This window comes from Pipra filicauda, unplaced genomic scaffold (assembly GCF_003945595.2).
Source record: "Pipra filicauda isolate LSUMZ 115617 unplaced genomic scaffold, ASM394559v2 scaffold113_size4260070_pilon, whole genome shotgun sequence".
Taxonomy (NCBI): domain Eukaryota; kingdom Metazoa; phylum Chordata; class Aves; order Passeriformes; family Pipridae; genus Pipra; species Pipra filicauda.
This window is the reverse complement of record NW_024103585.1, coordinates 3089231-3101828: the sequence shown is the minus strand read 5'-3', so window position 1 is coordinate 3101828 and position 12598 is coordinate 3089231. Positions and strand designations below refer to the sequence as shown.

Sequence of the window (12598 nt, the reverse complement as noted above, 5' to 3'; positions counted from 1 at the left end):
TTTTGGAAATATGGCAGAATATTCCAGAATATTTTTGTGTTTCCAAATACCTAGAACACAGATAGATGAGTCAAAGGAAAGTCAGAGGGAGTTCAACACTGAGGAACTTGTATTTATTTTCAATGTCCTGAAGTCAGTGGTAGTATGTTCTCAAGCCATAATTAGCCCTAGCTTTATAGAGGGTACAGTTGCTAGCATCTCACCCAGCTCCTGCAATCTCTGACAGCATCAAAGCTGAGTAGGAACGGACTATCACTACACTGCACACAGTAGACAAGAAAGAATTAGAGCTTTTGTATCCAGGTGTTAATTTTGCACTGTGCCCTAAGCTGCTAGAATTGGTCTGCTTATGTGGGTCAGAGTAGGATAGCTGGAGTCAAAAGAAGAAATAGGTTCAAGTTTCCTAATTTACAATGATTCATTTTCATCGGAGTTGTATTACAAGGGATTGTCATAGAAACATAGAATAATTTACATTGAAAAAGACCCTTAAGATCATCAAGTCCAAACGTTAACCCAGCACTGCCAAGTCCATCGCTAAACCATATCCCTAAGTGACCCATCTACAGGTCTTTTAAATACCTCCCGGGATGGTGACTCACCCTGGTCTGCCTGTTCCAATGCTTGACAACCCTTTCAGTGAAGAAATTCTTCCTAATATCCAATCTAAAACTTCCCTGGTGTAACTTTAGGCCATTTCCTCCTGTCCTACCTCTTGTTACTTGGGAGAAGAGGCCAACCCCCACCTGGCTATGACCTCCTTTCAGGCAACCTCCTTCTCTCTCCAGGCTAAAGAACCCCAGCTACCTCAGCTGCTCCTCATAAAACTTGTGCTCCAGACCCTTCACCAGCTTTATTTCCCTTCTCTGGACATGCTCAAGCACCTTAATGTCTTTCTTGTCGTGAGGGACCAGAGCTGAACACAGGATTCAAGGTGTCAAGGATTCATCAGTGCCAAATACAGGAGGACAACCATTGCCCTAGTCCTGCTGGCCACACTATTCTTAATACAAGCCAGGATGCCTTTGGCCTTCCTGGCCACCTGTGCTCACTGCTGGTTCATGTTTAGCCCTCTGTCGACAGCACTCCTTGGTCCTTTTCCACTGGGCGTCTTTCCAGCCTCTCTGCCCCAAGCCTGTAGCTCTGCATGGGGTTGTTATGACCCAAGTGCTGGACATGGTACATCACTTTCTTGGACCTCATACACTTGGCCTTGGCCCATCCATCCAGCCTGTCCAGATCCCTTTGCAGAGACTCCAGCAGGTCAGCACTTCCACCCAATTTGATGTTATCTGCAAACTGACTGAGGTTGCACTCAATCTCCTTGTCCTGATCGTTGGCCTGGCCATCCAGCCAATTTTTTACCCAGCAAAGTGTATGCCCATCCAAGCTGTGAGCAGACAGCTTCTCCATAAGATTGCTGTGGGAAACAGTGCCAAAGGCACTAGGGAGACAACAACAACAGCCTTGCTCTCATCCACTAAGTGGGTCATCTTGCCATCTGCAAGAGTCCCAGCTTATCTGATCTTTTAGAGAAATATAAAGCTGGATGATAGAAGAGAGAGCAGTCATCACTAAACATTAGGTTTTATCACTGACCCACAATCATCCATGATATTTAATTGCTATTGTGATCCCTGGCACAGTTTTGTCTTTGCCAACCAGCTCTCTCAGAGACAACAGCATGTGCCAGGGACAATACCAGTTTATTTATTTGGGTCAGGTACCTCAGAACCAGAGAACTGGCCTATTTACATACTAACCATTAGTGAGTGGATAAAAAGGAGAGCATGAACAATGAATTACTTGGGAAGAAGAATTCTTAACCATTACAGAGCAAACTTTGCTTCCTGACATGAAGTGCTCATGCAACACACCATCTTTTGACTGTGAAGCAGATGCTTTGACCTAGAATGTCTTCTAATAACTAGACAGTCTGTACAGTTCTTACTGATCTAATACTCAGTATGTTTTCTGTATTTTCAGTAAGAAGTTAGTCTTGATATATCATTTCAAAAGAAACTGCCACAAAATTCTTCCACTCAGCATTTTAGTGTGTTAATGTTAACTCCCTTGGCAGTCAATATGGATACAAGTGAAAAGCTTACAGATTTCTTCCTTGTAAAAGGAAAACGGAATACCAATATGTCCTTTAAATTGAAAAGTAAAAACCTTGCATGTGCAGGTTCTGCCTTTCATCATTTTTTGTTTCCCTTCCAAAGGAAGACAAACAGCTCAGCTTTGGTCTTGTCTGTCACTCTGAGCAGTTTGTCTAGTCATCACATTTGGCTAGTGGACAATTTCAGTGGCCGACATCTCTGGTCATGTTTGTCTCTCTGATGACATCATCATAAACTTGAACCTACCAGGAATTATTGTCCCTGATGGTTTCATTCACAGATTTCACGTCAGAATATTTGCCACTGCCACTGAAGCTGTTTTCACAAAGTTTCACTCTCAGTATTATATCTTTCTGAAAGAACTATAAATTGTTAAAAAATGTTATTTTACACTGTTTGTATTTAAAATCACATGTATTTTTTAAGAGAAAATGTTAGAAATAGCAGCCTCAAGGAACAAGTAAAATTTAGCAGCCATAGATAAAGCAGCATAAATCTTTATTTCTTTAAGGTTTATTCCACTTCTTTCCTATTTTGTTGTGCAGCAGTGCTAACTACCCCCTTGGCCTTGGATTGAACAAAGTCATCATTCTCGTAACAGATGATTCGCAGCCCAACCCTCCGGTTGTGAGCAGCTACAAAATAACAATTTATCGGGAGGACCGTCCCAGTCTGCCTTTGTTTGATGACTACATGATGTGTGGGTTTGTGCAGGTATTGTCTCTGCATTCTTTTCGTATTCAAATTAATAGTGATATTAGCTGGGTTCTGTTCATCCAGTGATATAAATTAGGGCACATGGGCCAAAGCTGGTGTAGAGTCAGTTTTTGTTGAGATTAGAATCTGAGTTCTAAACACTAAAATTGTATGAAATTCAATATTTACATAAAGTTTTGGATATAAAAGGTAAGTCCAGCATAAGTACCTATTACCGTGTATTTGAGAGCTCTGGGTGAATTAATCTTTACGTTGGTCAGGCAAAACCTTCTCCATCAGAGAGGTGTTGTTTGCTTGTGATAAAACAGTCCCTCTGTAACACGCAGTGCGCAGTTTTCATAACTATCTGTCTGTGACATTGGAGCCATGGAAATCCTTTTACTGGGAAAGATATTTACGATGACAGTGCGCTTATCAGTGTTCAAGAAAAATGCTGCCAGATAATTTATGAATGAAAACTGTTTATTCTAGAGCAACAAACACAATGAAAAAGACCCACTGATAATTTTGAAGGAAGGGATCATTGTTGCTAAGAAATAACAATGCTTAGGAAGCAGTTGGTTTGTTGAGGGAAAAAAAGGATGAGAGTCTGTCCAATAGGGCTAAATTGGGGCTGGGAAACGGGATATCAGGCTGAATTATACAGAAAATTGGAAGAAAGGTACTGAAAGCAGGTAACAGTGAAGATTTCAGTTAGTGAAACTATGGTGATAAAGATATTTTGCATAAGAGAGAAAACCTGGGACACAGGCTGTATCAGAGCTGTTTGTATTCCAAAGTTTGAGGACTAAATGTCCTTGATATGGTGGGCAAAGATAAGCCAGCCAGTTCAAAGAAGGAAGTGACATTGTAAATGGTAATCCAGGGCAATGCTTTTGTCTGTGGAATTTTAGGCAGATTAAAAGGATTGGTGTGTTAATTCTAATTATTAGAGCATCCAGGAGTAGCATATTTTGTCACAATTAATTCTGCATCCAGGAAGAAGGATTTTCAAAACTATTGTGTTGAAACTGTCATCCGTGTTCATGTCAAATGTCTAATCCTATCTTTATTTATCTATTTTCTTTATGAAGACCTTTATATATCATTATATCCATTAGCAAAACTTCCTTCCCATCTCTGGTTGGCAGACCAGGGTGGTAGAAGGCAGAGCATTTTATGTGATGGGGGAGATCAAGAGGGATTCTTTTCTCTTGTGGAGAGATACATACTGGGACTTAAAACAGGAGGCAAAGAGATAATAAATGTTGATAGCAAATTGTATGTTGACAATAATTATTTCAATCTGCAAATTAGAACTGTCAGAGAAAATGTGTGTAATAGTCATAGCCTACTGACTGCTGATCTGAATACTTGATTATAGTGTTGTCTGGCTCTCTACCTATTCTTTGTCTGTTCTCTTAGACTTCTCTTACCAACCCAAAAGGTCAAGGACCATCTTCTTGCTCTTTTTACTGGCTCAGCACTAGATCTAGTAGTTGCTACAGTAAAATAAGAAAAACCACATATAATACCTAAGATTTCAGTTCAGGTGTACAGCAACCTGCCTGACATCTTAAGTGTGAATTAATATGAAAAGGAGAGCAGCGATAAGTTGAACTGGGGTTATATTATGAGGACAACACACTACTTGGAAAGATGTGAGGAACTCTTCTTTTTTCCTTATTTGGGGCACATATCTGGGTATAGGACCAGGAATTCAACCTCATACACATCCTCCCACACTTAGAGTTTACACTGCTGTTAATGTTTTATGATAGCATTTATGAGACAGTATGAATCTTTAAAGCACTGCAAAGGCAAAGAGATCTAGAGTGATAAAAATTAAGAGTGTTTTAGAAGTTTCTTTTGATTAAGCTCGGTTTTCTGCTCCTCTGTGAATAACTATTCTCTAATTAATATAATTGTTCAGAGCTAGGGACAGCTTCAGGAGTTTAGAGTAAAAATAAGATGAAAAGCATTCTTGTGGTATCTAAGGACTGCTGTGAAGATACAGTATGAGATTCTAAAACAACTTTTACTTATGTTAGAGGCAAACTTATCAGAGAGTGCATTTAAAAAACAAACAAAGACTGGAGCTGGAGATAGAAATGGCATTCTAAAACACTTAAAAGCCTGCATTTTTTACTCTTTTTCCTATTTGCTAGAAGAGAATTATTCCTTTTTGCTTAGAATGATGTCATTTTATCAATACAGAACTCAGGGCTTAAATAACATCATTACATTCTGCTTTTCATAGTAGAGAACATTATGAGCTCTGGCAGAGTGGGTTAATACACCACCATGAATGCTTGTTCTCTTAGTAACAAAGACACCTGTTTTAGGAGCAAAAGGATAAATAAGCGTGAACTGATGGAGTATCCTTTGGACACTTGACTAGGCACAACTGGGATCACACATGAGGAGAGGAAGGTCACTGATAGTGGTGTGGTCTTTCTCACAGAAGGCTTTGCTTAAAATTCTAATCCGGTAATTTTTTTCCTGACTTTCTTTTATGTTTAATCCCATTAGTATATTCGGGTTTCACTGCAAGATGATACTATAAGGAAGGCTACAATAAAAAGACAGAGTGCAGGATGTTATTTGCAGTCTTCTAACAATTCTCATGCAGTTGAATAATGCTGGATTCATTTCAAGGCTATTGAATTCAGAGGTGTGTGGTTCCAAGCCTTGCAACCCCTAAAAAGGGAAAAGATATTGTCCTCTTTACTTTTTTATAACAGCTATAATATCCTCATTAAAACCAAATCAATAGAAAATAAACTGTTGCATCACCGCAGTACCTTCAGCGGATTTGGTTGCCTTCCACTGTGTGTTTTGCATTTTGACAGTATTGTTTGGACTGCAAATTGAGAGGTTGTTGATTTCTGCTTGAACTTAATTTTGTGCAATTAGTGACAATATTCAAATTAAGTACCCTGAAAGAAGTGGTGCCATTTCATTATCATCTCTGAAGCTGGATACCAAGATAGTCAGGATTCAAAGCAGGCAGCAGGAAAGCCAGTGAGCTCTTAAGACAGGGTTATCAGCATCTCTCTCAGGTGAAAGACCCCACACTACATACAAACTCTTGTAAAGGAAAAAGTATTTTATTCATCCTTGCAGTGCCTATTATCTTTAAAATGCAAACAGATTTATCTATGCCTCACTTGAAATGTGCTCTCTCTTTGATTTTTAATCTTTGCCTAGTTGCAGTCATGGTGAGTAACTGGTGATGTGCTTAGGGAATTTTGTTTGACACTGTGAACTTTGTATCTAGAGTGTTTTGGAGTGGGTAGTTTTTGGTTTATTTGTTTGTTTGTTTTTGTTGTGTTTTTTAGGTGTTTTGGGTTTTGGTTTTTTTAGTAATACAGTTATTTATTTGATTTTGCTTGTGTATTGTGAGTAATGGATAGCTAATATTACATTTTGTATCATAGTGTGTTTTGTTCTCTTCATCATTCTCTTTGGGCATTTGCCCAAAATGTAAAAGAGTACATTCCAGAATCAGTGCAGTGCAGAGGGCTAATGTGGTTGTCCTACAGCTTTCTCAGGTCTGAGAGAATGGACTTACAGAACATCTTTTAAAACTTTCCTGATTTTTATAAAAAACCTTATTCTTAAGTACTATTATCTCTTGTATTTTTATAAGTCCTTTTATCGTATTTTTTTGCTGGAGTCCAGATAGCATAAGAAGCCCAACAGAACTGATTATGAGATACTGGCATAGCATTGCAAACTGTAACACCAAATGGCTGCAATGCAGCTGGCAACAAGATGCCAGGAACAACATGTTGATTTCTCTGTCCACTAAACTTCCATTGATGACAAAGCAATTAAGACCTAGGCCTAGTATAGTAAGTATATTTAATTTTACTATAGATTTGCAGGCATAGAGAAGAAAAAGCTCTCATTTTTGTGTTAAGAAAGTTATGAGAATACTTATTTTTTTTGCAGCTCAATTTATACATTTCCAAAGGAAAATAAAAGAGTTTTACTTCATTTTAAACTGTGGGAAAATAAAATGGTTTTATTTCATTTTAAACTGTGTACTATTACATTTACAAAGCTTTTCATACCAGAGAGTACAAGTAAAAAACATCAATTATAGAAACATGTATTAACTCTTTGCATAGTACTTCCACACAAAGATTTCAAAGAACCTTGCAAGTATCACATAATGTCCATAAAAGAAAAAAAAAAAAGAAAGCTTAGGAGAGAAACAAAGAATTTGTCTTGTAGGACAGGCTGGAAGCACATTATTCTCTTCTGTATTTCCCGTTATCTGCATTAGATTCAGCATGACCACCATTACAAACTGCCCATCTCTTCTGTCCTCAGGACATTGCCGATGCCACGTGTTTTGCAGAGTTTGTTGTAGTAGCAGCTAACCCTTGTGGCAGTTCTGGGTTTGAGTGTCTTGCTTGAAAAGACATGGAGAGTGCATCTCTGGAACTGAATACACAGCCTAATTGTAACAACCACCAGACTGTATCTTATTTACAAAGTAAGCTTACTTCCCTTTCAGAGAAAAAAGAATGTCCATTATGAGAGCAATCATGCATTGTTTTCCTCTGCCTTCTCAGGTATAGAGCTAGTGAGAATATTTTTCAGTGGTTTTGGATTTTTCAGAACAACAACAAAAAATGCCCCAAACTTCAAAAAAATAGTTGGAGTCCTTTTTTTTTTTCCTGTTGTTCAAAAGGGTGTGTTTGATTCATTGAGGATTATTTGATTAAATGAGTATAAAATTTGAAAATTTTGTTGGTATAACTGTTAAGTTAGATATTTTAGCTATTGTGCAGTCCAGAATGCTAACTCTCTTTTCAAGGAGGGAGTATCTGGGACAAGAAAAAAGCCCACTCATTACTAGATCTGAAACACTCAAGCTTATACTCTAAATTTTCTTCAGAAACATTAGTGAGAGCACAGTATAACAGTCATTCTTTCCAGGAGCAATGCCAACTTAAGCATCCCTTTCCCTGCCTGCAGCTACTCATGAACTAGATGGAAAAGCTTTTTATTTTTTTTAAATGAACTAGTTTCTAGGATAAATTACCCAATCTCTCTATGTGAACACAAGGGAAGGGGTAGATGCAGGGGCAGAAATGAGCAGCTGGGCACAGAAGGGTGGTTAGTGGGTGCTGGTTAAGGCAGATTTTTCTTTCTTCATTAAAGAAATTCACATCAGGATTGGGTTTAAAGCTCTTACTGGTTTTAAATGAGCAGAAGCTTCATGTTCAGAAATTGTAGAAGTGATTTAAGGGTGAAAACACACAAAACACTAGAAGTACATTTGCATTGCTATTAATCTATTAAATAAAGCATAAATTATTTTGGTACTATGTGACTGCAACCCACTCCCCAGGAAAAATAGAGCAAGGTTCACCTAGCCTTAAGGAACAAATGTGTATCAAATTGAATACGTGTTAAATTGTGAGTACTTTAGGTGAAAGCCACAAAATAGAGAGCTAGTACAGAGAGACTGCCATAGAAAGAAGGCTGAGGGCTTATATCTTCAACTGCTCTATGTCAACATGGTTCAATTAATTTTAGGGGAGCAATTCCAAATTACATTGATGGAGTACCCATCCTGGCAAAAACATATGGCTGAATTCTCTTCCATTATGTATGCCAGGCAATGTATGTGAGCAAATTCACTTGAATAAAACTGCTCAATTTGTTAGATTTCCTAATTAGATAGATATCCTGTTAGATATCCTAAACAGAATTTTTTAAATTTCCTAAATATTTATGGTCAAACAACAGCTTAGGATAATCTAAAAAACTACTTGAAGAAGTTTTAAAATATTTAAAGATCAAGGGATTTATAGTCACCGTTCACTGTAAGTATAAAGTGAAAAAGCACCTAAATTGAATAACACAACTTGGTGCTTCCACAATGTTTATGATGATAGATGATAGACATGAAAATAATAAATACACTTAGCTAATTTGCAAGTAGAGGTTTACTTTGTGTGTGTATCTCAGAACAAAATGTTTTGTAGAGTCAGCATGTTCTGTCTTTGTTAGCATGTATACCACTGGGGAGAGAAGGCTTGCCACGTTTCCTTAATTATACCCAAGACTTTTGCAATGATTTAAAGCATTGTAGATGAGTCAGAGGAACAATTAACCATTGTGATGGGTATTCTTAACATTTACGCTGTTCTGTACTGAACTCCTTTTGGATTCAGACTCAGAATGTGGCTGTTAAGCTGGCATCTTGATCAGTGGCCATTATCTGCTGCTTTAAGGAAAGGTCTCAAAAACTCAGCAGAACTGATGAGATCCATCATTTGAAGGAATTAATATAATGCTCTGGGTTTTCTGTAGAAGGCAAACATTCACTTTTTTCATCTGCACAGTTAACTTCATACAGTCTCCACTATCATTTAGTAGTCACAGGTTCCCAGAGTCACTGTTCCCTGTCAGACATCTGCTGGGCTCTGAAGAGGCCATAAAGAGAAAATGGGCACAACTAGGGCATAAGATGGGAAAAAACAGCAGAAGAATGAGCACAATGTCTGTGCTTCTATTTAGGCATCCCTTTCTCTAAGCATGGAAAGAAAATTTTTAGTTTCCTAAACTAAAAATTTCATCCTGTATTTCCAGTAGGCTGTGCCTGAGTAGGACCATCATCATACTCTCCAGCACATTGGGGATGCCACATTAGAGAGCCCAAACTTTGAGGCTTAAGTCCATGTTGGGTCCAGCTGTCCGGAGAAAAATTTATAGTCTTCCAGTTTACAGTATTTTGCTTACACTCCTGGTTTTATATTAGTTGTGCTTAGTCTTCTCTGTGTAGCTAAGTTTCCGGCTTAACATATGATCCAAGATGAATACCAGATACCCTTCAGGAAAGTTTCAGGCAAAGACTGAAGAAAGCGGATGTGTCTATGCAGCAGCCACATTTGTCATTATTACGATGCATTGTACATGGGAAATTATGTGTTACACAGATCACTGATGGAGAAATTGGCCACCAGTGCTTTGAGACTATCCATAGGAATACTAATTCAATGATTCAACAATTTTAAGCCAATAATGACTGAGATGACACCAATGAACTAATTTGGTTTATGATCATTAGTGAGAGGAAGTATTAGGTTGCTGTAATAATTAGCCCCTGAAGAGAGGTAATTTTATATGGAGCTTTCAGCTTTAGTTTTTCCAATGCTCTCTTTCCTTGGTTGGCACTCTTGTAGTTAAGAACTTCTTAAGTCAGGAATGATATCACTCTTCAGCACAACTGAATTTATTGACACCAGCTAGAGGTGTTTTTAGAATCTCCTACCTCAATAATGGAAAATTTAGTATTTCCTACCATTTTTTCTGTCTTCTATGTGTTTGCAATTTAGCACAGTCTTGCTAGGACCATTTCACCATCCTAGGGACTCTGTTAGACTCCTAACTTGAATGGTTGTTTTGCTGTTTTGCTGCCACAGAAAAATGTCGTGACGAACAAAATCATAAAAGGTAAACTTCAACGACCTGAGAGAGTAATTCCATTCTTTTGTGTGTTCAGGCTGTTCTCCCCTTTCATACAATTACTGATACCATCTCATGGGTGTGCATGACACATTAAACATACGGAAGATGAAGATCTGCCCGGAAACTAGCCAAGCAGAAACTCCTAATTGCATGACTAAAAATGTTAGGAAGTTAAATTATGACACATATGATCCCACTGGTGCTGGTGGGGCGTATGATTGGACATTTCAGCCTGACAGTTGCCTTGCAATACCTGCTCCCTAGGGTGCTGCAGGATGGGGAGGTGCTGCAGCAGATACAGTGCTGTGGATGCAGATTCTGTAGATACAGTGCTGTCTCTGAGCCCATGAAGGATGGCTAGTACAGACTGGAATACATCCAGTTTTTTTCTGACTTTAACCAAAGGATTGAAATGTCTTTTTAAATAATAACAGCAAACCATTGTGGGTGGCTGTGAAAGGAGACAGATGGAAGTAAATGCTGGGTAAGCGATTCTGATCCTGGCAGAACACTGTTCTCTGGAAAAGTTTATCAGAAAACCTGTTTTAATATAATTCTTGTCAGCTGTGGATTTTTTGTTTATGCTAAGTTATCAGGCAATCATCCCACATATTTAGAAATAGTTTTTCACTTATAGTCCTTCTTTGCTCTTATTTTGGATGTTTTCATTATAACACAGGCCCAGTAACACAGCTGGAATCAATTACATTTTGCTAGAGAATTGGTAGCAGTAACTTCTGCAGAAGACTCCTTGTAACTCAGACTTTTTTTGTGCTTACTCTTGCTTCCTCTCCCTGCCCAGCACAGTGATCCCTCCATGCATTGCTGCACTGGCTCCAGTTTGAGCAGAGGTACAGCTTGATGGACTGATAGCCCTTAGGGAAAAGAGGGGGACCATATGTTCAAATCACCTCAGCCAAAAGGCAGTTTGGGGCATCCTGACCCAGCCTGACTAGTTGGGTTGCTTCCTTCTGTGCCCTATCTTTGCAAGGGCACTGCTGGAGCCAGACCCTGGGCAGGCAGAGGAAGCTCCTACCATGCAGCCCTGAGCCAGGCACTCTTGGGTCGTGCTCTGTGTACTGTACTGATGATAAAGCCTTGTGATGGCACCTGAGATCTCTGGAAAGGAATAGATAATGTACTTGAGGACTCTCAGTCATCCTCTAATAGCTGTTGTTTTTCTTTGATTCCACAGGGAACCTTAGCCCTCTCAATCACTATGGTGGATCAGGTTTTGCATTGCCTACATTAACTGTGCTAAATCAGGAAGGTAGAATGAAGCCCATAATTTTTCAATACTTCCATTTCTAACTGTGCAATATCGAGATATAAGAATTGACTCCCCAGCAAGGTGTAAAGCCTTACAAGTCTTTGAATGAGCCACGTAACTATGAGAACTGCAAAGTTTGAGCTAAGCAGTTTTTTACAAGCTCCTGGAAGTCCAATGACACATTTAAAAGTACAATAATTAAAGAGGGTGGGGAGGAAGAAAAGGTCATTCAGAGTTTCTGAAGCCTCACTGAAATATTTAGGTTATGTTTTGGGTAAATATTTGTGTCAGTGTTTACATTGTGTCAATGTGCCTGATTCATGGAGAGAAAGTTCATTAATTAGAAATAACTGGCACTGTATGACAGCACACAAAGTGTTACAACTATGATCAGACTGCCAGTTCCTAAGTCACAGGCAAAGCATTTGTCTATGAAGCATTTGCAAAATATATGTTGCACATACATCTGTCGGTTTCTGGTACCCAAGTTTACTCCATCTACAAGACTTTCTGTCATACTCATACACATATCATGAGGGGGGAAAGGTAAAGGTGTCTAGAGCCAAGTTTTGGGCACACAAAAGTTGCATATTCCTTATTATACAGCTGTACAACTCAGCTCTTTCAGTTCTGAGACTCTCAAAGCAGACTGAAATTTGGATTTAGTAGCAGGTTCTGTGCCCATTTTTTGTGGTGTGTATAACAGTAAAAGAAGAGAAAAATATCCTTAATGCAAGCTCTTTGAACAGAGAAACAGATTCCCATTGACTTCCATGTAATTTGGATCTGACCTAACTAGACTTATTTTCTTACCATGTGGGATCAAAAAATGAGTCTGCAGGAAAGAGTATGCTTACTATTGCCTCTCCAGAAATAATAGCTAGGTTTTGATCATCTCAGCTTTTGATGCTATTGGAAATTATTGATGGCATTTTGGCATTGAAAAGCTGTAATATTAAGTAGAGGGTATAGATTGTTATCAACATGATATAAGGGAAAGACTAATGAGTCACAGTAA

General features: G+C 38.6%; 1 protein-coding gene across 1 annotated transcript in view; it reads left to right on the top strand.

Moving 5' to 3' along the window:
• CPED1 (cadherin like and PC-esterase domain containing 1) overlaps positions 1 to 12598 on the top strand; it is a 147610-nt gene that overhangs the window by 73799 nt on the left and 61213 nt on the right. Inside the window, exon 16 of the mRNA XM_027720851.2 lies at positions 2666 to 2834. Coding sequence (XP_027576652.1) covers positions 2666 to 2834 — 169 coding nt within the window. The remainder of the gene's footprint in view (positions 1 to 2665; positions 2835 to 12598) is intronic.